The following is a 27,453-nucleotide window of genomic DNA, read 5'->3' on the forward strand; positions in this document are numbered from 1 at the left end:
ACCGTACCAATTATGGTATTAATGAGCCAATTACACGAATGGCTCGAAATGCTAATGGGCTGTCAGGACAGATAAGCTTTTTTGACTCTAGGATTACATCTTTTAAGGGGCAGTTAAAGAATATTATTTCATAGGGGCTTTAATTAATTAACTCATCTACACCTTTCATTGATTTATAGATAGTTTTGTATCTGAATATATATGTTTGTATGGGTATGCTATGTAACACTTTTGTAAATGGATTCCGTAAATAAATAGAGTTGGTCATCATGGATAATCAAATTAATGTAACAAGAAATACTTCCAAAACAACAAAACATAGATCCTAAATAATGTCCAAATAAACGAAATTAGAAATTATAGGAACTACCAACACAAGAAATAAATAATAGAGATTATGGAAATATGATTATTTATAAAGGAATATTATGTAAGGAATGAGAATGCAGTACACAACATAAAGTTGCTTCTGTTTATTATTTACTATTTATAATCAATAAACACTGGTTAAACCAAAACGTTTACACGAAAATAAGTTGTGACTTCAATGTAGTTGTTTGGCGTGTAAAAACCAAGGAAAACCGCGGTAATTACCAACAAATTGTGGTTATCTGCCTAAAATCGGTTATATAGTCGTTGTTTTCTAATTTGAGAAAAACCTGTGAAAATGGTCGGCATCCGGCTATAGTCAGGTAAACCAGCTAACCTACCCTATATCGATTATATAACAGCGGGCGCGGACTATAAATGGGTTGCTGGCAACCAACACATGCTGCGTTCTCGATTTAGGTTCTTGGTTGAAACCGATCGGACGCTTGTAGAGAAAACATCATTAAGGGGATTTATTAAATTAATGTTGTAAAATAAAATTCATCGTTTAACATGAGTAGCACCGAATTTGATAAGAACAATTACCCAAAAGCTTCAAGTAAGTAAAATATAGACTTATTACAGTATCTAGTTATGCTTTCATTTTTCAAAACTTCTGAATTTGGATAATATTCTGTTTTAAGGGTGTGTCTTATATTATTATTGTAGCGCTCATAACACAATTTATAGACCTTCTCTGTGTTATGCCTCTGGTTAGTTTAATAACCTTTGTAGATAAAAATTTGAAGCTTAAAGGCTTAGTTATTTAAGAAAATTGCCTGATAAAAGAATAGTCTAAATAAAAAAACAATAATTATGAGGGATAGAATAACTTTTTAAAAGTAACACTAGGGCAGTTTAGTGCCAAAATTAAAAATAGATTCTTGACAGTTTTCTGCATTTGATCCTTTGAGAGAGGCAAAGGGTTTGCAATTGACTCCAGTATCTATTAAGACAAACTATGTATAGGGTTAACTTTTAATTTATATTAATAATTAGCCCTATTTAAAAAAAAAAAATCTTATGAGTAATAAAGTTTTTTTTAACACATTTGCTATTAACTTGATCGATAAGACCAAAAACTTATTAGTTTTATTTGCCACCATGGTCTATAAGATCGAGAAGAAATTTTGCTACCCTCATCAAAGCAGTCTATCAGACCAAGCTAAATATTAAATCCTCCTTTGCCAATTGTTTTGCTTTACAAGGGCTGGTAATAGACCAAGTTGGCACCTGAGGATAATTGAAACATATTGCAGTTGTTTTTAAAATATGTCGAACTCGAGATGATCATTATTATTTTATTTTTGGATGTGGTAGGTTAGAGAAACAAGAATATTTTACTAAATATATTATTTATCTTTAATAGTAGTAAAATCATTTTCATATACATTTGTTTCGGGGTAATAATCTTGACCCTTTACTGTTTAAAATTTTCATTAAGAATCTACCTGAGTGTGTTCAATTTTCTCAAAGCCTAGTTTTTGCTGATGATTTTAAAATATTGAAACAAATTAATTCTCTTAATGGTTCTAATCATTTACAGAAGGATTTACATACCATCAACAAATGGTTGGTGGACAATAAAATGTGTCTTTATATGCAAAGCAAAATATGAAGATGGTGAAGGTGAAGAGTCCTGTTTACTTATGTAGGATTAGACCGTGCTTTTAATGAAAGTCTTTTGGGGTTCAAACTTAAATCTACTTTCAAACAAAATTATAGATACTTTTTAAACAAAATCCTTAATTATGAAAAGGTTATAATATCGACCAAATCCCATCGACCTGAACAATTAACTAAAAACTAAAATCCCTGCCAAGCTCTCTTATTCCAATCCTTATCTAGTTATTATTCGTACTTCCGGGTCTCTGCAGCTTCACTGACTCATGTTAAAGACGAACATGTGCCCAACATTCGGCCAACCTGAACTAGTTTTGCCCTCAAAACTATAGATCCTCTTCCGAAGACACGTCAGACAACCTAAGATTTAAAAAAAAACAAACTTCTAATACCACATAACAGTATTTCGTACTAATCAATTTTTCTTCTAATTAGAAAAAATATTAATTTTTTTTTTGCGCCAACTTATTATCCTTATCCAAACAAAAACCCAGTTATAGCCAGTATATTAATCTGTATCTAGCTATGTATATCTACATATATCTATGCCCACAATAAGTTTTATCACTACAAACAAAGAATACTTATTCTCTCTCCAACTACATACAACTACAACATTATTATATAAGTGGCCATATTGACCCTTTTCAAAATTGAACTGTTAATACATTGGCCCGTAGCCACTATCTGACTTTTGGTTTTACAACCATCACAACCATGCACTTCTAATCATTAGAGCAGGTTTTTTTACCTACTGGCACATAGCCACCATAACTTCAAATTGTATACCTTGGCCCATAACCACTTTTCTTCTGACTCTTAGTCCACAATCAAATAATAATAATATTTACATAAATACTTTAATACCTAATAATTTTTATTTGATGTACCATTGATCGACTCAAATCGCTTACTGGGACAATTAAGTTTTTTATGTCCCGGTTGATTACACAAAAAACACAATATTTTAAACTGCGAACTAGTTGATGCTTGAACATTAGGTTTTTGATTTAAATATTTTGACACAGACAGTTCACTGGTTCTTAAAAATGTCAGTAAATCGTCTAATTTTAAATAATTATTTGCAATCGCGATTTGTTTTATTTTAGCGTCCATAATACTTGAAATAATAATATTCACTTTGTCTTCTTCTTGAATGTCCCAGTTTAACTTATTTAACATACTTAGTTTCTGATGAAAATATCTGTTAACGATACTGATTTTCCATAATGAAAATTTGCAGCTTGCCGAAAAAATTCACCTATTGCCTTAGAATCGACATCAAAAGCCGTTTGTAAGTTCTTTTTAAGATCTTGCCACCCGCGAAAAGATATATCGGAGTTTAAATACCAGTCCTTTGCCTGTCCAACAAGCCTTTCTATAACAAAACGAGATGTTGTTACATCATCCCATTTTTGGAAATATGCCCTTTGCTCAATCAACCTGACCCATTTATTTACAGATATATCTCTTTGGGATGGATCAAAACATGGAATATTTTCCCAACTTAATAATTTATCTTCGCATACCTTATTCTCGGAAGCTTGTTTTAATTTTTTTACTTCTTCACTTAAATACTTCAGTTGTTCTTGTACCTCAGCACTACCAACTAACTGAGGCTCTTTCGAGCTGTGATCCACTAGAATCGGTGGTGTGTACGAACGAGAACTACTGCTGTCTCTATCCATGATAATTCCGCTATACTATCGCAACACTTTATTTAATCTTTAACTTCACAAAACACTGCGCGCAAATCGTTTTTCACATTTCCAAATTTTCCAATACTTCTGACACCAAATGTAGGATTAGACCGTGCTTTTAATGAAAGTCTTTTGGGGTTCAAACTTAAATCTATTTTCAAACAAAATTATAGATACTTTTTAAATAAAATCCTTAATTATAAAAAGGTTATAATATCGACCAAATCCCTTCGACCCGAACGATTAACTAAAAACTAAAATCCCCGCCAAGCTCTCTTATTCCAATCCTTATCTAGTTATTTATTATTCGTACTTCCGGGTCTCTGCAGCCTTCCTGACCCATGTTAAAGACGAACACCTGTCCAACAGCTGGATCCCGTGTTTACCATACTTAGCAGTCTGGCAGCTTTGGCGGTACTTCAGTCTCTGCAGCCTCGCTGACTCATGTTAAAAACGAACACGTGTCCAACACTTAACACAATCTCTTACTCTACACAATCTTTATTTCAAAAATCCCGACACGTTTTGGTGTTAAACCATTCTCAAGGGAAAACTATGTAAGTATAAATATAAAAGGGTGTTAAAAACATAGTAAAATTTACATGATATTATTATAAAATGCTCATAAAATGGTTAAAAACAACAGCACACACATAACATTACAATACAAAGAAAGAAAAAAAATGTGCTATATTACGTAAGACAAAACAAAATCTTGTGTACAAGCATCCTAAAAACTAAAAAATTCGAAATTCACTTTAAATTTTAAATTTCAAACAAACATAACATCTAAAACATTTAACCATAAAATTTACACACATTACCAAAATTAATTATAACAAAACAAATTGAAAAAAAAAAAGCATCTTTTTGATAAATTTGATTAGAAAATAAGTAAACTGTCAATAAAACAGAATTTAGAGGAAGTAAATTAAAATATTTAATAGGAAACAAAACTAAAACACTAAAATGATGTCAGAGTACAGGTCAAAAGGTATCATTAAAAAAATCATCAAGGCTATAATATGCCCTGGATAATAAAAGTGATTTTAATTTCTTTTTGAATTTCTTAACTTCTAAAATTTGTCTGATACATAGAGGAACATGGTTGTAAATTTTTTTGCTAAGATATATAAGTGAGTTCTTGGTAAGGGAGGATGCAGGGATTTGTAAGGGAAAATCGTTAACCTGGCGAGTCATATGACCAGTGTTAGAGGGAGGTTTAGGACATTTATGAATAAGAGTAGCTGTTTCTAAGATAAAAAGAGAAAAAAGAGTTAAGATTTTTTGAGATATAAAGAGAGGTTTACAAGAATCTCTTAACCCAGCGGAACATAGGTATCTAACTGCCTTTTTTTGAATCACAAAAATTATGTTTAATAATCCCTTGTTGCTTAAACCCCAAAAAGGCAAGCCATAACGAAGATGGGACTCAGTAAGAGAAAAGTACACTGAACGTGCAACTACCCCTCCCAGCTCATGCCCCGCCATTCTTACTGCAAGGTATCCAGAGGATAATTTTGATGCAAGATTTAGGATATGATCTTCGAAGCGAAGGCCACCATCAATGGTAATACCAAGGAACTTACAGCTTTCTTTGTATTGCAAGAGGGCGTTTTCACTAAACATAAGGCCCTGAATGTCACACTTAAATCCCGTAATAAAGGTTTTGCTCACATTAAATACAAGCCTGTTTGCAGCACACCACTCTGATAAAATCTTAAGACCCTTAAGATCCTTTAATTTTGAACTGACACTTGTTGAATATAATGCAAAGGATCAATATTAGTATTCACATCCTTGAGCAATAAATGAGGAATATTACAGTAATAATCATTTAAACTATTTGGTCTTACTTCTGGTTCTGAAACTTTCTTGTGAGAATGCCTGAAGTCATTTATAATTGATCAACATTCTCTCTGCCTATTTGGGGACCCATTCAAGAGGTCACTATAATATTTAACCTTTGCTGCTTTTATCGTCTTTCTGTATATACTACGATATTGCTATATATAAGATTATTATAAAGAATATTATACATTATAAAGAATAATGTTTGCATTAGTTGTATACTTGCACAACTTAGCCAAAAAACGGAGGTTTTTAGCTGAAGTTCTGAGGCCTGCTGTGACCCATGGTTTTCTATTTTTCATTTTAAGCCTCTTTTTAGGAAAACACTGATTGATCTTGTCACATAGCACATGAAATAACAAAGTAAACGGGTCAGGAGCCATTTCAACTGCATTCCAATTAACCAAAGCTGCAGTAGAAGAAAAAGCATTGAAATTTGCTCTGCTGAAAATTCTTCCTATATAATGAGATAAAGGAAATACAGTGTTGCATGGCATCCTAGCGAGAATGGCTTCATGGTCAGAAATACCAGATGAGAGTACTCTACATGACACATCATATAAATTTGTATACAAATAATCAATAGTAGTTCAGATGAGGATGTTATACGTGTGGGTGAAAGAACATGCATCTTTAAGTCATAAGATTCCAATATACTTAAAAGGGATGTATGATATGTTAGCAAGTTTACATCAGTGAAGTTAATATTAAAGTCACCAGCCAATATAACTATGGAGTGTAGAGACAATTGGGATAATAGAGAATCAAGTTTGTCCAGGAACATACCAATATCTCCTGTGGGTGGTCTATAAACACAAAGAACATCTAAGTTAAATCCCTTACAAAAACAAAGGGAGAATTCAAAAACCTTCTCCAACAGAAAGCTATCATACTTATTAATTTTACAGAAAAAAGCTTCAATTGTTTGTTTAACATAGCTGTTTCTCCATGTATGGAGTGTTGCCGACAAAAAATTGATATAGGAATATAATAAGATATTAAGAAACATTCGTTAGGCTTTAACCAGTGCTCAGTTAGTAGTACAATATCAGGAAAATCACATGAATCAAGTAAAGGTGAAGCTCGTCCATTTTATTTCTTAGAGACTGTATATTTAAAATAAAACTACTGAAACTTTTCGCATGCTTATTTTCAATGTTATTTATAGAATGTGAGTGAGCTTCATCTTCTGTGTATTTATCTATAAAAAAGAATCCCTATCACAGTCAGTATCTAGAAAAGTCCAGGTTGATTACTTGGTTTTATTGTGGACACATTTTTTGATGAAATGCTACTTTTGAAATGTTTTAAAATATGGGTATACAGTAATGATGCCAAATCTGATCCAAAGTTGCTGGCATGATTAGACTCTAAAATTTTATTTAGATTAATATTATTTGCGTGAAATATTCTATAGAGAGCCTTATTGCTATTATAAATTACATTATGGTTTGGATACATGTAAGGGCTTGTCATCACTAAACTATTGCTATGTAAATGTATAAATTTTTTTTAAATATCGAATATGTACTTCCTGGCTTCAGAAAAGCTTCAAACTTCAAGCACGCAATTTCTTCAGGAACACTCTACTACAATTTCCACCCACAAAAAGAAGCTTAGGTCGATTATCAACGGGTGAATTTGGCCTACATGGTAACTGTGTTGGAGAATTTATATTAACAAATTTAGATAAGTTTTGCTGTTCCTTTAATGCACAAATATTGGAATAGCAAGTATCTTTTTCAACTTCCAACACCTTTATAGACTGGATCATGTTCTTATTCATCTTAGTTAAATCATTAACTTCCTTTTATAACATATTTATTTGCGTCTTATAAGTTGCAGATTAATTTTCTAATGTTTTTATTGTTACAATTAAATTTTTGTTTAAGGTATTTAACTCATTGATTTCTATATTGAAATTTATTTTTTCCTCTTCACATACTTTTAATAGTGACAGTAACTCATTTTCATTCTCATTTTCATTAAAATTTATTTGACATTTTTCTGAGCATAAAATTTTGTAGCCTCCCATTTTTATGGCATCAGAATTTCTATCCAAAAGATGCAGCAATAGTTTGAAAACTACATTAATCTAAAAGCATGTTATATTTACAAACAATAACAGATTTTGGTCTTGTACTACATTATACACATATATTTAATACTAGTATGAATAGCGACATCTAGGATTAAATGTGACTGACAGAAAATTTAAAAAAACAATAAATTTACAGGAATGTGGTAAATTACTTAAATAAATTTACAATCTTGGACGCTTCTCAGTAGTGGGCATTGATAGATTCGTTCAGACAATTAACTTGTGTATTTGTTTCTAGATTTTCTAATATATTTAATTTTTTGCTTTTATTTAGTTTATGCAAAATTTTGTCGTCTGTATTAAATTAAAGACCTGTTTCTCTTAGGTGCATTCCAAAGGCGGATCTCTTATCATTAGTGTGTCTTAATATAAGCAAGTGTCATGAAATAAGCTTTACCCAAAAAAATAGCCCTTTAGTCTTTCTACTAATTACAATATTATTTAATTTATAGTCATATAATAAAGGGCTATTTTTTTGGGTAAAGCTTAAACAAAATGCAATTATGTAAATAAAAAATATAATTTAAAATAATCAATACAATCATTATGACAGATTAATAAAAAAGTCAATAAAGATTTCAAAACAGATGATTCCTCTATGCTTTAATTATCATGAGAAATAAAATCCTCAATATTATCTTTAGGACCTACGACCAATGTCGCAAGTATATCCAGGGTTATTAAGAGCATATTACCACATTCCATTAAAAAACATCGTCATTTACATAAATACATGTACTAAAATTATATAATATATGAATTAAAATTATTTTAAAAAGTATGTTTTTTTTAATATAAATATATTTTTTAAAACCAACCTTGACATTGTAAACTAAAAGCGACATCATGATTTAATTTGTAACCTGTTGCTTAATAAATTTTAGGTTTGATTGAAAATAAACCTCCAAGTATTGGCCTTTAGTCTTTCTACTAATTACAATATTATTTAATTTATAGTCATATAATAAACGCCAATACTTGGAGGTTTATTTTCAATCAAACCTAAAATTTATTAAGCACCAGGATTATTAAAAAAGCATATAGGGCACTGGGTTTTTTTATTAGAAACTCAAGGTGGTTTAAAGTAGATACTGTAATTAGACTGTTCAATGAAATAGTTTGATCTTGACTCGAGTTTGCAGCTATAATATGGTCACCTCAAGAAAAAGTTGAAAAAATATTTTTGTAAATTAAATTGAAAAAATTCAGAAGCAATTTTTAAGGTATCTTTATGTAAAATAATATAATATGTGTACACTATAAAACAAGGAGTGAGGAAGATTCTGAGTAGATTTTACGTCTCGAACATATTTCCAAAAATATTTAGGATTATTTTTGAACTTTAAATCAACATTGAATATAGGTAAATTAGGAAATGACGGCAAGCTTCTCTTTTTCAACTCAACTTTTTTTTTTGCTCCAACACTAATTACACCAACAGACATAAACATATTAAACTAGCATTATACAGGGTGTCCGGAAAAAGGAGGCCAATCCGCCGGCCACATACAGATATGATCATTCTAACTTTGGCTATAGGAATTATATATCGCGGTAGGTCTGGCAACGTTGTGACAACTAACTCGAAGCAGCGGACCCCGCCGAAGCCCGAAACTGAAACCTTTCAGTATTCTTAAGGCGTTCAAGCGGGGATGCACTGCTCTGTGGCAAATTAAAAAAATGTTTCGTTTGAGTCTTTGCTGCTGCCTGTCCTAACAGCAAAAAATAAACTAAAAACCGACTGCAATAATGTTGTAAACATAAATTGCAAACAAGATATTGGACAGGAAATAAAAAAATTAATTCAAAATAAAGCAAAAAATTAAGTTAATTTGATAATATTAAATAAAAATTAAAATTATCTTATGTCAGGTTCAAAAAGGCCACCCTGTTTAGCAGTGCAGTACGTCAATCGATCATAAAACCACCTTTCGTGTTCGACAACATTTCAATGGAGATACTATGAAATGCTTGCCTAATTTTAACACAAAGCTCTTCTGAATTAGTAGCCCGTTAATTTTCGTGCCTATAAATTTGTTCTTTTAGGTATCCCCAAAGAAAAAAATCATTGGGGGCTAAACCGGGGCTTCTGGCGGGCCATTTAATAGTACCGTTTCCACTGATTGTTCGATCAGGGAAAGACGTTTCAAGAAATTGACGTACCACTAATGCGTTATGAGCGGGACAACCATCCTGTTGAAACCACACTTGTTCTTAATTGACATTGAGCCCTCGAATACCAGGAAGAACTTCATCACTCAAAAGATTAAGGTATTTGTTGGCATTAAGGTTTCCATCGATAAAAAAGGGCCTTTTGAAGGTATTGTGTACGTGTTGGTATGCTTATGTGCTTATTTTCCCTCGAATAACCCACTGTAATGGACGGATTATGTTTACCACAAATAGAGAAAGAGGACTCATCTGAAAACAAAATGTTACTAATAAACATTTCGTCCCGATTTGCCCTTTCCAATACTTCATGGCAAAATTCCATCCATCTCTCATGGTCCTGTGGGAAAATTTCTTGGGTTTTTTGCAACTTATAGCACTTGTACTTATTTCTTTTTTAAATTCTTCTAACCCTTAAAGGCTCAATACCCGTTTCTTTGGCAATGGTTTTACTATTGCAAGGAAAGTTCATTTTAGCAACAGCACAAACATTGTGCTTTGCTGCTAACATGTTGTTAGCCTAGCGGTCTAACAACAGGTGGTTGCTCGTTTCCGTAGCATTTTCTGCAATTTTGCAAGCACCCAAAGGTCTCAAACCTATGGATAATTGCAAAAATTGTGCTGCTTACGAGAATGGGCCGATTTTCGAACGTGAATGCATTTCTGCCTGATATTTCATTGACAGAACTGCCGGCATAATACCACTTAATAATTTGCTTTTTTTCCTCAAGAGAACACATTTTAACAAGAAAATAGCGAGCGGTTTTAAATTTAATCTGATGAACGAGCAGAGAGCCGCGCGGCAGAAATATCAGTGTTGCCAAACGAATTAATTTGGAAACGGCATGTATTGTGCCCTCTGTCTGTCTCATGCGAACTGCATATGTTCCCTCTCGCTTACGCTCATAGACAATTTCCCATAGGCGAGGTTTGAATGATTATATCTGTATAGGGTGGACCAAAATAATGGGACTTTCGTTATGCCATTTTTTAATTGGGCCCTCGGTATTCAATATACAGGGCATCAAAATGAGAAATATAAAATCGTTTTTTTAAAGTAAGTCGAATGTTTCGAAGATATTAAATTAAAATTTGGTGTGTAGGGGGTTTTTTGGAACGAGATATTGAAATTCGTTCACGGATTCGTTATACCTTGCAGAGGGCCCACCTGTGGTATATTGCATGTGTTAAAAATACCAAAACTTTTTTGTACGCCTGTATAATAAAGTTCTAGTAAAAAATTCTAATTATCCAATCTTTTCTTGTAAAAAAAGTATTTCTTTAAGGGCAAATCACTAATCAGTGCCTCAATGGCTAACGGACCAATAACATTCCCTGACAACTTTTGGTTTTGTCCGAATTCAATTTTAAAATTGACTATATGATCAATAGATATTTCAAATAAAAAAAAATACTAACTTATTTAAATGTCTACACCACGTAGTTTGAAAACATTTGAAAATTGAACTAGAATATTTATAGATTTGCAGAGAGCATTTAATATCTCTATGATAAATTATGCAATAAAGTTGCAATAACTAATAGAAATCATCAAGAAATTAAAAAGTATAAAACAATTATTGGGTGCTTTTTTTATTTGTGGTAGTAGTTAGAGAATAATTCAGAAGACTAAATCAAATTATTTTCTTTTTTTTAGAGTATCTTTTCAATGGAGCTTTACTTACGTACATTGCTGGCATGTTTCTGATGATTTCATTTTGCAGGTATGTACGAAAATGTATAATGTTTTTATATAATCGCTGTATAAGCTGTGTAAAATCTATAATCTTTTATCTTATGTTGATCAATACACACAATATGAGCAAATGACAGAAAGCCTTGACAGTTCACAGACGTGCGATAGAGTTACCAGAGTCAGATCAGATCAGAGATCAGATACAGATTGGCGAATGCATCACTACACATATAAAGTTCCTAACAGGCGAGATGTTGCCACGACGCCGCCACGATAGTACGCTGGTGTTCGAGCTCGATTATTTTAAATTTTATTTTAATAAGCGTCTGACGTCGGTTGGGGCTGTATCTATTGCGACAAAATTTAAAAAAAAAATATTACGCGGCATTGGTATAATAGTTTTCTAATGTAGGAATTACATGTGTAAAACCCGCATAAATTCGTAATTACAATTTAGTTAATTTTTAATTATAAAAATTAATAAAAATAGAATGTAAACATTATAAAAAAATAGAAAATAAAACTCTAAATAATAAACCTAACAAATAATTCTTTAAATAAAACACTCAAAAAGGCATCCTTCTTTAGCTAAACAAAAGGTTAGCCTATCGTAAGAGCTGTTTCTTACTTCTTAAAAAGTTTGAGATAAAATGGAATTGGCAGATTCAACAATTTTGATTCTCAACTCTTCTAATTTCGTTGGCCTACTATTATGATGTTTATAAATAGTCTCCTTATTTGTTTTTGAAAGTGCTGGACAATGGTAATATTAATTAATAAAATTAACAAATACTTTTCCTAACTGCCTTACTAGTGGGCCTGGCAATATTAAATGGCCTTCAAAATCTCCCGATTTGTCACCAAATGATTTTTATTTGTGGGCTTTATATATTATTCTGCAGGCTTATATATGATTGATGGGATCAATGAGGCGTGAATTCCGATGATGCGTGAAGAGCGCGTCTGCTAGAAGAGGTCTCCATATATTGGGAACATCCACACTGGGTTGGCTGAAGACGCCCTGGAATAGGAAATTACTTTAGTTTACACTTGATAACGGTCGGAGATACTTACCGACCGAAACGTCGTGTTGTACGAAAACAAAGACAATGTCAGTCCGACTACCTGTTTCTAGTTTCCTTATAATAACCCCACAAATAAAAATCATTTGGTGACAAATCGGGAGATTTTGAAGGCCATTTAATATTGCCAGGCCCACTAGTAAGGCAGTTAGGAAAAGTATTTGTTAAAAATTCTTTTACTCTAACTGCATTATGAGCAAGACAGCGCTCTTATTGAAAATAGACTGATCTCAGGTCTATATCAGGGAGGAGTTGAACGGCAGGAAGAACTTGGTTTTGTAGCACTTATCAGATAGCAATGGTTTCATAAAATGCCACTGGCCTTCAGGAAACACCTCCGAGTTTTGGAATATTTAAAACCTTTGTATCCATGTTTTTTTCCAAATAGTCGTCACAGTTTTATGGTGTATACCCAGTTCCTCTCCAACACTTCTGCTCGATCCTGTTGAATCCAAAACTAAAGCACTACAAACCATTTCTTCCCGCCGTTCTTGAGCTTTGATGTGTCAATTTTTACATACATTCTTGGAGGCAAAAAGATGTCTCAAAATTTGGCACAACCACGTATTTAAAATAGCACAAGGAATCGGTCTATTTTTAAAATTTACTGAGAATAAATCCCTGCATTATACTGCCGAATTGCCTTCATAGAACCATTCAATCAATTGAACTTTTTTGGAAGGGGTATAAACAGCCATAATGATAAATATCTATAAAAATCAAAATAGCGCTCTAAGACTCAACAGTGTAGTATGCAATCACACAGCGAAATGAGCTCTGCTGATTGTGCCGTCATATTCATATTCACAAATTATGACAAACTAACTTGATGACACATTGTTGACCCTCGCGACCTCTCCCACTAAGGTCATAACTCTTCCGTAGACAACTTGGTAATTATAACTTCACTTAACCAAGTAGATTTAATTTTAAATGAAGGGAAGAGAAATGTCGTAATGAAAGTAAACGGATTAAAGATGGCTCTATTCGGGATTCGAACTCGCGGCTTCTAGATGTCCGGTGCGAACGTTTAACTAAGCTACGAAAAGCCTGCCTTGAATTTATATTAGAGAGGTCAGTTGTTTAAGGTTTAAGTTAGTAAATTAAATTCCAAAAATTCTCTTCTCGGATGTTTCTATCCGACTAGACGTGGTATCTTGTACCTTGTTAGAACACAGTTTTAGTAAGACCTATCTGTCTGTAAGATCAGTTTTTTAAATATATAATACATGGCATGGTATGCTATTTTTGATGTTTCTGCACTTACATGCATGGAAATTATTTTTAATGCATAGCAGTAAGAGGCTATTTTGTTTGCAAGAAAGTCAATGTGATGTGTCCAATCCAATCTATGATCTAACCTGATCCTCAGAAAAGTTACATAATCCAGAGTTTCAATTTCTTTGAGATCTGCTTTATAGGTAGATGAATAACCATTTTCTTATAGTTGAATTTAATAAATTGGGATTTATCCACATTAAGCAGTAGGTTAATATTATTAAACCAATTTTCAAGTAGTGAAAAGGTGCTGAAGATTTTTTGGGACATATTTTCTTCATTCTCGGTGGACAAAGTAACATTCATATCATCTGCAAACTGAACAGCGTCGCTCACATAACCTCTGGTAACTCATTGATGTAAATAATATAAAGTAGGAGCTCCGTGGTACTGCCCGACATACCCACTCCACCTCCGACCCATAGCCTGAATCAGCAATATACTGACTACGTCCAGTCAAGTAAGAGCCAAGCAGTCGCAGAGCCACCCCACGCACACCACACCTCTCCAATTTTTCCTGCAGAAGGCTGTGATCGACACTGTTAAATGCCTTTGATAGGTCAAGCATCATAGCAACTGTTACCCGACATTTATTCAGTGAATATATTTCATTTAGACATTTTGGGTGAAAAAATAAGGACATTTGTGAACTTTTTACATGTTTTAAAGCCTCTTCCCGATTTGTTTGAAGGTCTGGACAACTTGTTATGTAATGATTGTTTATTTCATCTAAAATCTCTAAATTACTTTTAGCTCTCTTAATATTTTCAATAACAGACATTTTGTTTTTTGCTACCTGCCCTGTGCATTTTTTTACAACATCCCAAATAGCTTTAGAGGGATTTTTTGAATGTGTTATATAGTTACTAAAATAATTTCTTTTTGCCTGTACCAAAATCTTTGTGTAAACACAAACCTATTTTTTATATTTGATTAAGTCAAGTTCAGACCTATTTTTCTTTTTAAATAGAAATCTTTTTGTTTTTGAAGAGACTTTTATTCCATTTGAGATCCAACATCTACTTTTTTGTGTTGTTTTTTAAAGGAAATATTATATTTAAAGCTCTTAAACAAGTATCCTTAAAGACACCATACCCAGTGTTAGCCTCTGTGGAATTGAACACATCACACCAATCTTCCTGCATTAAGAATTCTTTGAAACTTTTAGCTTTTGCATCTGAGTACACTCTCTTTTTTACCCTCTCCTCTGAGGGGGCAGGCCTCAGCTCGGAGACTTGGAGAATCTGTAGGGACATATTTAAAAAATATCTGTAGGGAATAGAATCTGTAGGGACAGAATAAAAAAATCACAAGGGTGTGATCAGATGGGGCTGTTGATTTTACTTCACCTAAAAATGAATTATTAAAATTTATGAAACTTTGGTCTAAAAGTGTGGCACTGTTGTTTGTTATTCAAGTGGCCTGTGATATTTTTTGTGAGAAATTATAACTTTTCTTAGGTCATGAAGTTGCCTTTCCTTTGTTGAGCTGGTCAATAGATCAATATTGTCAAGTCCTCACAGATAATCTCAAAACAGGAGTCTCAATAACAGAGTCAGTTTATGAGGATTGATACTACGATGTCTTTTTGCAAGCCAATAGAATGTGGAGTGCCTCAAGGTTCAGTGCTTGGCCCTATTTTGTTTCTCATATTAATCGATGATATCGCTAGTCTGAATATTAAAGGAAGAACCTGCCTATTCGCGGATGATACTAGTTTTACCTGGAGCAACCCGGATATTGCCGAACTTCATAAAATCATATCAAGTGACTTAACTTCTATCAAAGCATGGTGCGACTCTAATCTTCTTTGCCTTTACATCTCCAAAACTAATTTTTTATCCTATAAAAATAATTTGCAATCTTTTGTACTGGACAACGCAACCATTGACGAAGCCGGCACAGTGAAATTTTTGGGGCTTTCTGTTGACAAGTCGTTAAAATGGGACATGCTCATTAACCCTTTAACAAGAAAATTAAGCTCCGCTTGTTTTGCGCTAAGATCAATTTCCAAAGAGCTTAGCCTCTTAACCTCTATAACAGTGTATTTTTCCCTCTTTGAATCACATCTTCGTTACGCCCTTCCTTTTTGGGGTGTGTGTAGTGTCACTCAGTTTGACAAAATTTTCAAACCTCAAAAGAGACCTTTGCGTTATACACTTAGACTTAATTATAGAGCTTATTGCCAGGATTTCTTTAAAAAATTTAATATCCTAACTTTGCCGTCACTACTTATATATGAGTCCGTTTGTCTAATTCGCAAGCATGTTTCATCAAATTCAGATAGGCCATCCCATAATTATCCTCTCAGAAACGCGGAGTATGATTTATATCTGCTTACTCCACATTCAGAATTGGTAAAAAACTCTATATTGTGAAAAGCAAAAAAAATGCACAATAATTTGCCATTGAACATCAAGTCTTTCACATCTTTTCCTACTTTCCGTAAGGCATTAAAATCATTCCTACTGGAGAGAGCCTTTTACTTGGTAAACGATTTTTTTTTAATACTTAATTTTAACTTCACACACATAGACTGATTTATTGTTTTTATATGTACTGTTTTATGTAGCTAGTAGCTATGTAGTGTTTTGTTTGTTTATTTATTCATACTTTTGACCACATACAATTATTGATTTGTATAAGTTTGTATATTTGTTTTATTAGTTTTATTTTATTTTTGTGTGTTTTTGTGTTTTACTTTAGTTATCAGCTTTGTCTACAAATTGTAAAATTTTTTGAGAATAAAGCGATGATTCATTCATTCATAATAATTTCATAATGGCAATATTTATTATTTATATAATTTAAAATATCGTTAAGATTATTTATAAAAGCATGAAATTTTGCTGAATACTCAACTGTCCCCTCGACACTTCTGTGGACAAATAGTCAGTTTCCTCCACTGCTTCAATCTGCTTGCTGGTCAGCACATAAGAGACCCCATGTTCCATGTCTTTCCTCCCAAAGATATACATCGTAGAAAGAGCACATACTTGCAGACCCAATTTTTCATCATCTGTGAACCAATGCTCGGTTAGGCACACTATTTCTGGTTTTTTTCATTTCCTCCAGTAGCACTTAGAAATAGTAACAATGGCTTTTGAGATGTACCTTTGCTTAGATTTAAGTGTTTATGAGGAACTGTCTCCTGTGTGTGCGGAAGTTTCCTCTTTTTCATAAAAAATTGAGAGACGAGGGCACCATTAGGCCATATCTCCTTCTTCCATGCATTGCGGAAGTTTTCTCTCTTGATTGTCACTTTCATTGAGGTGTACAAATCCGGGTGCTTCAATGTATGTTGTTCACATGTCACTTCAGACAACATGTATCTCCGTTTCCTCCTCATTGTTTCCCACCATACACCTCCTTCGCCTTTTTTTGTTGACCGTTTCCCACTGACCATGACTGCCATTATTTATTTCACTCAATTACCGGACATTTTTCACTATATTTTATGACTTCGCCTCAAGTATAGCCGCCCCAACAGCTTTTGAAGATAAAAATTTTGGATTAACGACGACATCGTTTTGTGTTAATTCTAAACAAATAAAAACATTGAAAAAAAGTGTGTGGCGCATAATTTTTGTCAAAAATATTGGTTTGGCATCCAGCCCTGCTTGATTGAAAAATAAAATTTAGCATATTTTTATTTTTTTTAAATAAAGCATGTGTTGATACGAACTAGTTAATACCTCTAATAATTAAATATGAATAAAAAAATTAATTGGTACACAAAACGAAAAAATCAAAGTAGGCATATGGTTATGAAATTGGGTATTCAGGCATAATTTTGCATTCTAAACAACTTTCATAGTCAGAGGAAATAGTAGTAGTGTTTTTTGCCTGTCAAAATAAGTGATAAATTTTAATGATATTATAATGAAGTGTTTTTTTTTGCTATTTCTACATAAGCATTTGGCATCATTGCATCAGAGATGTTGCAAGCAAACAAACTGCCCATATTTCCACAATAAAGCTAATTCTACCCTTTCAATGTTCTATACGGTTTCTGAGATGCCAACAGTCACCTTTAAATTTTGGGCACCTATCATCCACGTTTTCTGGGTATTAGGCGGTTTATCCGGGTAAACGTGAGATTAACCGTTATTCTAACTTCACCAATTCTAGTTTTCGGTTTCAAGCTTAACACTTTCTATAATTCAAAATTCGTAATAAAATTTCTCTTTGACGTTTCTTTGGGGTCGAAGAAGATAAATAAGAGCCAGGTAAAGCAATAATTTTTATTGATTTGCCAGAAAATCCTAAGAAATTAAGTTTATATATGTTAGCATACAATTATTTTCAATTTAATAAAAATAGGCTATTGCACGAATGGCCTACATATTACTAGGTACATATTATCAACAGTTTTACAGTAAAGTAGTAATTGGTATTTATATTAGTGAATTAAGAGATCAATAATTATTTTCTTAATTAATCACCGATTGCTTGTACTAAAAACTTCATTAAATAATGCTTCATTTGTTAACCTAATGTTTGCATTGTTGTTCCAGCCCCTACTGGGTGAAATCCTATGATGAGACTTTCTCCAATTTCAAAAACATGGGTCTCTGGGAATACTGCTTCCAGAACTTTCGATACCCATACTACCAGTACGACCACCCATTTGACGGCTGCCATCATGTCTTCAGCAAGGAATATTTCGTAATTCGTGAATGGCTGTTGCCACCATGGTTGATGACAGTCCAGGCATTCATGACGATGTCTTTTTTACTTAGTTTTGGTTCTCAAGTGCTTATGGCGATGCAACTCTGCAGATGGCCGTTGGAGTTTGTTTTGAGATACGAGTACATTTTATCGGCGGTGGATTTTATTTGTATCGTGACAACAAGTAAGTATAAATTATATTTATTTAATGGATTAAAAATCCCTTTAAAAATAATATTAAAATAGGACGGTTTATTGGAGTTTTGAACCACAGAAAGTTCTTTTTGAGAATTGAATCACAAAACCAAATTAATCAACACTGAAGCCGTCCTTTAAGTCAAGAAACCTAAAAGGGTTATTCAGAAATTAGTTTGAAAATGGTTATTTTGGACGTAAAATATTAATATAAGGTCCAAAAGATTTAAAAATAAAGGGTATCCTATTCAAAAGTGGAAAATTAGGAATAGAAATTTGAAAAATGGCGGTACAAATATGTTCTCATTATTAACCGGCAAGTGAAGATTTAAAAAAATATTGTTGCTTGTGTAAAAGTGATTATATCAAAAAGCAGAAACAGCAAAAGCCTTTTCTGAAGTGAAAATTCACTATATGTAAATTGAAAATAGCTGAATGTATTATAATGCATGGCTTTTTCCAATATTTTATAGAAGATGGGCAATATGCTAATGGGTCGAAGATGAGATAATTCGGTTGGGTTACCAATTTTTAGTATGGGTATCAAATCGGCTTTTTTCCATTCCGATGGAAATTTGGATGACAAAAGAGCTTTATTTATTATAAAAGTTATATAGGGGGTAAGATACGGAATTAGGAAAGAAATCATTTTAATTCCAATACCGTCCGATCCCATTGAGGAAGATTTTAGGCTAAATATAATATAATTTAATTGTTCAACTTCCTGTTGTCCACCAATTTCTTTAAATGTAAATAAATCCATGTTTGTTTGTTTGTATTATGTTTGTGTATTTATTTTTTATTTCGTTATTAAATATTCCGCTATTGTAAGGTTATGATTTGCAAAAGAATTTGATGCTTTAGAAACAACGTTAAGCCGTTTAAAGGTCTTCCAAAATGATGCTGGTTAGCATATAGATATATGGATTTAGATAAGCAGCAATGTGCACTTCATTATTGCGTTAAGATTTTCTCAAATTAAATCTTTTGGTCTTTGGCATTTTCGTTAAACCGATTGTTCATATTCCAAACGCAGCGTAATTTGTTACATATTTTGCATCAAATAGGGAATCCATTAAAAACCCTTCAATAAGGTATTACTTGACTTCCATTCTCATTTGAAAATAAGCAGAGGAACTCAAGAAGAAAGAAAGTTGAAGCCGTTTGTTACAATAGTGTTTAAAACCGCAAATTTTCATAATAAGAACTTATCTTTTAATCGTCAAAATATATCATGTGTCGACTGTCCTGCTGTTGAATCAGTCTCTTCAATGCGTCATTTTTCTTGACATTTGGATAATGGTATATCATGCAGGTGGGTAGAAAAAATATATGTACCACAAATTATAGTTAAATAATGATTATATTTTTTATATATTATTACAGATAAAACTATTATTATTATTATCAGATTTCATGCCAAACGGCAATCGCACTCTCCTCTGGGGAAGGGAGGATCGTTCACTTATCCCTGATATCTCAGATATTAGAAGGATGAAGCTCTGGTGGAGTCCTTTCCATGTTATCGGACTCTGTTTTCTAACTTTATTTACAAATAACAAACTTAGACTAAACGTACATGATATATTTTTTAAACTAGTTAATGTTATTTGCGTTTCCAATGAACTTTCTGACGTTTCGAGATGTGGATAATAGCGTCGACTTCTGCATCAGCTTATAGATGCTTTTCTTAAGGTTGAGCAGTTTTATGTTTTCGATCAGGCTCTTTGGTTGACTCCTGTTGTTGACACAATAATTGGAACTGTTCGCACTTCTCTCATTTCCCGTTGTCTTCGTATCTGGTGTTCTAGATCCCTGTACCTTAACAATCTTTTCATTATGTTTTGCTCTTAGGTTGTTAGTATTGGGAACAGCTACATCAATAAGGGTTGTCTTCCTAGAAATTTGTCGATTAGGATTAGGTCAGGCCTATTGTTACTTACTCGTTGGTCTGTAAGTACAGTGCGATCCCAATACAATTTGTGTTGCTCATTTTCAAGAACTGGTTCCGGCTTATAGTTATAATATCGTACCTTGGCTGCCAATAAGAGGTTTAGTTTTTCTGCGAGCTCTTGATGCAGTGTCTTTGCAACTAGATCATGTCTTTCTTGGTGCAAAAGTTTGACATCCACCGGTGACATGCTGAATAGACTCCGTTGTGTCACATCCATACCTACATCTGTCACTTTGTACCGTCGGATCACCTACGACAAACTTTAAATAGTTTCTTGTTGAAAAGCTGTCCCGAAGTCAACCAGTAGTTCGACGCTGCTATGTCGACATACTCTTGTTGAACCTCGTGAACATGCCTTCCATGTAGTGGTTTTCCCATCCAAGCTTGCATTTTTTCTTGCTCGGTGCGATAGTGTATGGGCAGCTCAAGCTCCTGTAGTTTAAGTGGTGTTGAGTCGTCTGCTTCACATACGGCACGATGAATGTGTAATGTTTCAGCCTTTCTCAACAAAAAGGAACGCAAGTTACTAATTTGCTGAGTTAGCTGCTTCTCTATGTCGGTCATTCCTCTTCCTCCCATATGTCGAGGTAGCGTAGTTCGTTCTACGGCACTTCGCGGATGATGCTTATTGGCTTTCGTTAGGAGTGTTCTAGCCTTTCTTTACAAATTTTTGATGTCCGTGTTACTCCATCCTATAATACCAAAATAATGAACTGACTCCATATGTATTAATTGCTTTCAATAAGTTTCTGCTGTTACGACTTGTTTTAAGAAGTTGTCGCATTCTTGTAGTGAATTTAATAGTCAGCACATTCTTTATAGTTCTATGGTCTATTCTTTGCGCCTGCTTTATTCTTAGATATTTGTAGAATTCTTCTTCGTCCATAGCATTAATTATCTGACCGTTTTCTTTTTGGAAGTGACCTGGTTGTAGTTTAACCTTATTATTATTGTTATTATTATTATTATTATTATTATTATTATGCAACAATTAACTAGCATTCTGAAAATAATAAAAAATTCGTGATTCGTAAATCAAATTGCCATCGTTAGATTGTATGGGAATATTAAGACTTTAAACGTAAACGTATGAATCGAGCAAGCATTTTTAGTAACAGTCATGCAGAAACTTTTGCTATTAATATTAATGGTTTGCTCTTCATTCATTTTTCGATGGTTGATTCTTTTGGCTTATTTATAAATATTTGATGGCTATACTATTCCGGTTTTGTTATCGATGTTATTATCGATTTCATGGTAAAAAGCCATCCTACTCCACCCAAAACTTGGGGTGAAACCCAACACTCCCTTCTCCATATATAGATTATAAAGTTAGAGATAAGCAGGTCACATTTGGAGTGTTGTCGTAATTGAGTTGTCCATGAACTATATAATGGACGATGCGAGATGTACAGATTTTTGCATTAATTTGTATATTTTCATTTAGGTTCGGTTGCGTTTGCACTCTCATTTTCCGTGGTCTTCGAATCTGGTTTTTAAATTTGTTTTTTAACTTTTCATTGTATTTTGCCCTTAAGTTGTTGCCCTTCAGCAAAGCAAGGAGAGTTATTTTTCTATTAGAATTAAGGTGCCTATTGTTCAGGGCAAATATCTGACAACCTCCTGTAATATGCTGGACAGACTACGCTGTTTTATATCCGCACCTACATCTGTCATACTCTTGATATATGATGATTCTCTCATAAAATTACCTGATTGCCTACGATAAATTTCATTGTTCAAGTTTACTTGAACAACTTGTATAGTCTTCTAAAAACCCTTCAGTTACAGGGAAAAGCTGCCTTGAGGTAAAGGACGCACTCCTGTGTCCTGAACCTCGTTAACGTGGCTCCAATGTAGTGGTTCTCTAATCCAACTTCCAATCTTATCTGATTATTACTCTGTACTGTAATAGGTTTTACATGGAGTTTTCAAAGTTTAAGGGTTAACATTTCCGCTTTACGACTCCTAAAAAAAGATTATCGCAAGCTAGAAATTTGCTGTTCTAGTTGTTTGCCGACATTTGCATTTTTCTTCCCTCACTATTTCGAGGTAGCACTTCGGGGATGATGTTTTTTAGCCTTTGTTAATAGTATAGAAATAGTAATAATTTTAACGCAATTAATACTCAACGCATTTATAGACCTATAAGCCATTTATGTGGCACATCATCGTTCGATATAGGTAGCGGATTGTTATTATTATGTTTATTATTTACTAGACTGAACCCGCGGCTGTGCCCGTGTGGTACTTGATTGTAGTGGCGTGTCAGTCTTGGAAGGAATAGGAGAAGCTGACGAAAATTAATCATATGCTCATATTTGATTAAAACTATGCCTAAAGTTCCCATGCAAATATTTACGTGAATCCTTACCGCGAGTGAAAATTTATAAGTACCCAAACGAACAGACATTCACTTTTATATACATGGTGTCTCTAAAAGGTCTGTACAATATCCTAGGATATATTCCTGAGGTCAAAATAAGCCGATTTAAAGCAACTACCTTAGTCCAGTTGCATCGTTTCTTAGTTACAGGGTGTTAAATTAAAAAAATAAAAATCGACATTACCTAGGGGTTTTTTGGTATGAGAAACTCGACCAAAAAACGAGGCCGATAGAGGGCTTCATACTGCACTGTTGATGGTGTAAAATGGCCATAACTTTTTTGCAAGTGTGGTTTTTATTATAGGACCGTCATTTCCTCTTCCAATCTACCTATTTGGATATTGTTGAAGCAAATAATTCCGAACATTTAAAGTGGAAAGTGGAATGCGGTGGAGCACCAACATGCATAAACCACTTATTTTGACGAAGTTGTAATGGCAATTCGTCTAATAAATCTGGCAGCGTATTTTGTAAATGTTTTAAACAATTCACACTGGCTTTGCCAGGTTGCTTGTTAGCCAGGTGGTAAAATTACAGGACCTATTATAAAATTGCCAATCATTCCCGCCCACATATTGACCCTAAACTCATGTTGAAAATGAGTTACTTTAGTGGCATTGGGATTCTCATCAACATAAACATGTTTATTATGAAAATTAGTTACACCACTTCTCGTAAAGCATGCTTCATCTGTAAACAAAATTTGCTTAGCAAAATTAAAATTGTTTGTTTTCATTGACAAATTGACAAAAGCCCAAGGTTTGAAAAAAAGGTTTTGTACCTTTTGGATGTGGTATGGATAAAGCTACTGTTCTTTCAACGTCCTTTGAACTACATCCTTAGATGCTCCTACTTCTAATTCTAAGCGCCTGGTGCTTAATGTAGGATCTTCATGAATTATTTCCAAAATTTGATTTTTTTAAATTCCGATGGGGCATTAAAGATTAAAACACGAAATATCTTGGTAACGGTTAATTTTAGCGGGTTCCAACAAGAGTACCTTTTTTACTCAAAAACATTAGGGAAATTGTTTCCTTTACAGACAAAAATAAAAACCACACTTGCAAAAAAGTTATGCTCATTTTACACCATCAACAGTGCAGTATGGAGCGTCCTCTATCGGCCACAGTAAAAAGATGCCCATTTTCGAGTTTCTCATACCAAAAAACCCCTAGGTACCAATTTTCAAAGTGGTATGTTGCAAAATATTTAAAAAAATCGATTTTTATTTCTTAAATTTAACACGCTATACCTAAGAAACGAAGCAACTTTGGACTAAAGTAAGTTGATTTAAATCGGTTTATTTTGACATTAGAGATAAGTCCTAGGATTTTGTACAGATCTTTTAGAGATACCCTGTATATAGATTAGTAAAGATAAATGATGGTAAATAACTCCTAGATAGAAAACAGTGACTCCTAGAAACGAGTCACTGTTTTCTTCTCATGCTCTGTGGTTAATTGTAATTATGAAATTGGTTTAGGAAAAGTGAAAAATTTTAAATAAAATAGTATAAATTGACGCCTTTACTTAAATATTTTGGGGCTCTTTTTTTAATCATTTATAAACATTTTGGTAGTGGTTTAATTAAACATTTATTACCACTTCATTATTATTATATCTATTTTTTAATCCTTCTTTTTTTTAGCCGTATTTATGTTCCTGGGTGTTGTAATCTTCGGAGCATCACACGTACGACGTGATTGGCTGATGTATCCAAACTTCAATTATCTCTGTTGGTCGTACGGCTTCGCGTGTCTATCATTCTTTTTTCACGGATTTGCCGCCATATGTTTGTATAAAGAGGCACGGCTGAGTTATGAAAGGCGACGCGAATCTAAAAATCTCATTATGCAAATGCAACCAAATCCACAGCACCGTTTAGGATGGAATATACCAGGATATTAGGCTTTTTAGTTTATTTACGTACTTAAGGAAAACCACTGATTTATTCTATGGCAATAGGATTATTTTCCTGGGTTGCTGTGGAATTTTAAACCCCAATTTAAGCTTCACAAGAATTGATGTTTTTGTAAACTCTTGTATACATTTTTTATGCCATTTTTGCTAATTGTATCTATATTTATAGTCATTATGTTGTATTTGTTGTATTATACTCTTGTAATACTTTCATAGGATTAAAATAAGATATTATTTGTATTGGTATTAAGTTATTGTACACTATTTTATGGAATCTCAATATTTTGTTTTTAATCAGTAGGTATAAGGTATAGTATTTTTGGAAGAATCTAACACTAAGTATCACTGCATTTGATTTTTGCTTTGACAAAGATATTCCGTCCATCCATGTTATTTAATTAATATTAATCATATTAATTAAATAAATAATTAATTAAATTATTTGTAAGATGCAATGATAATTTATATTTTTGGTAATAAATAAAGATATTTTTTCAGGCACAAATTGTAGTTTGTAAATTTTGGTTCAAATCAGCAGGTAAATATGGTAACCAATAAGTTTTATATAGTACTTGTATTCTTACCGAAGAGACAGAAAAACAAAGATGTGCTAAAACTAAAGTTTATTAAATAAAAACAAGGAATCTGGTTGTCTGCTCTGTCGATTTCAGATTTCGGATTTACAACTAGACCGCCAGAAACCTTGAAGGTTATAATCTGCATCTCCTATCCTGGCTTCAACTGAACTCACGATCTTCCTCGAAAGCTCTTGGAACCTTAGAACATTGAATGCCTAGATTATTCTAGGCTTATGCCTAGCTGCAAACCATAGGTGAGGTTGTTTAAGTTCACCCTCTCTCAGAGAATGATGTCAAATCGACTTTCCAATTTTTCATTCAATATATAATTTTCTTAATCCACTACATAGTTTTTTAATATGTTGTATTTTGTAACAGGTAAAAAATGTACTCTTTAAAACTTTCGTTTATTTGCTAACTAATAATATATACTTTGAGAGTAATCAACAAATTTTTCAGAATAAAAAGATGCCTGACAAAAAAGCAACTTGGCAACGTAGAATACCTCTTTGTTTACAATGCACTTATCCGGTGTTGGCACCTTGTGTTGTTTTTCTAGATATTTTTTCATATCTGTGAAGCTAGCGCCCGATTGATATCCAGCAGCCAAATCTAGAACGCAGCATGTCAAGTTTTTTGTGAAAATTACTTAAAAAGTCGAATGAAAAAGGCTTAAAAAGGATTTGAATTAATCTTTTTTCTATTAATCAATATCTAAACGCATATGTAGATAGTTGCAAACCTCTACAAACAAAAGTTTTTTTGGTAAAAAAATATTGACTTTTTAGATGTTAAAAATTATAAAGGGATATGTATCTCCTAACGGCTATCAGAACAATTTTATCCATATCCTTTGGCAGTTATAATAGTTGTTTATAACAGTTTGTTTGTAGAGGTTTGCAACCATCTCAAATCCGTTTAGATAATTATTATATATTACAGAAAAAAAGTTTAATATAAGTCCTCTGGAACCTTTTAATTAATTTTTACAAAAAAAAACCTTAGTTTGTCGCGGTTTATACCCACTATAAACAGATTTAGTTATCCATTGTTAATATCTAGACAAAAAATTATTAAAACTCTTTTGGAATTCCAGGAGATACGGGCATTATATTGATTAAATAATAATTGGCGCCGACTATAAGGATGTTGTACGATATATGCTGCGTTCTCGATTTTGGTTGCTGGATATCGACCAGATACTACCTTCATTTTTGAACACATTAATTTTGCAGCATTTCGGGTTCGAATAATCAATAATAAACTAAATTTTAATAATATACTTAATTACACATTTTTATTAATATTTTGGTATCCAGTACTTAACAGATACTTCACAAATATGCCGTCTTTTATAAAATAATTACCTAGAAGGATGACACCATTGATACCTAACTCGCCTGTGAAAGGAACGATTTGAATTTCCTTTTTTCCAATATATGTCAGCCACTTCAGACTTCTTATTTTTCAGCAAAAAGGGAGTTTTTAGTCCTTTTAATATTAATACTGTCCGAAAGTTGCACCCTCCAAAAGTAAACAACGAGCGCAGTTGCCAAATACCTTTATTACAAGAAAATTTCTGGGCAAAAAGTACAGCGGTATTAAAAATATTAATTAGTATTAGTGTAAATAAAATATAAAATAGTTCTGGTTATTAAACGAGTTTCACTCTTTCTTTTGCTTTATAATAAAGAATGCAACGTAGTTTCTGCTAATTATTATATTACTTTATTTTCTTTTGATAAAATTAAGTAATCACTGGCAACATGGAATACTAACTCGAAAAATTCATCTATTATCCCAAAGATGCTGGTCATAAACTTTTCTAATAGGTAAAAACACAAAATGTACAGCATCACAAATACATTTAATAAAATAAC

At 32.9% G+C, this 27,453-nt stretch overlaps 1 protein-coding gene across 1 annotated transcript; it reads left to right on the forward strand.

Annotated features, from left to right (window-relative positions):
* The first annotated feature begins 766 nt into the window (after positions 1 to 766).
* Positions 767 to 25,500, forward strand: LOC126746379 (uncharacterized). Its single transcript, XM_050454612.1, has 4 exons — positions 767 to 928; positions 11,471 to 11,537; positions 18,387 to 18,724; positions 24,724 to 25,500. The coding sequence occupies exons 1-4, from the start codon at positions 883 to 885 to the stop codon at positions 24,981 to 24,983; spliced, it is 711 nt and encodes a 236-aa protein (XP_050310569.1). The 5' UTR covers positions 767 to 882; the 3' UTR covers positions 24,984 to 25,500.
* Positions 25,501 to 27,453: the final 1,953 nt, after the last annotated feature.

Source organism: Anthonomus grandis, chromosome 17 (genome assembly GCF_022605725.1).
Source record: "Anthonomus grandis grandis chromosome 17, icAntGran1.3, whole genome shotgun sequence".
Classification (NCBI taxonomy): domain Eukaryota; kingdom Metazoa; phylum Arthropoda; class Insecta; order Coleoptera; family Curculionidae; genus Anthonomus; species Anthonomus grandis.

Excerpts from the sequence above, each read along its gene's own strand:
- LOC126746379 (XM_050454612.1), top strand. The coding sequence starts at position 883 with ATGAGTAGCACCGAATTTGATAAGAACAATTACCCAAAAGCTTCAA. Across the intron at positions 929-11,470 it reads CAATTACCCAAAAGCTTCAA|AGTATCTTTTCAATGGAGCT; the intron begins GTAAGTAAAATA and ends TCTTTTTTTTAG. Across the intron at positions 18,725-24,723 it reads TATTTGTATCGTGACAACAA|CCGTATTTATGTTCCTGGGT; the intron begins GTAAGTATAAAT and ends TCTTTTTTTTAG.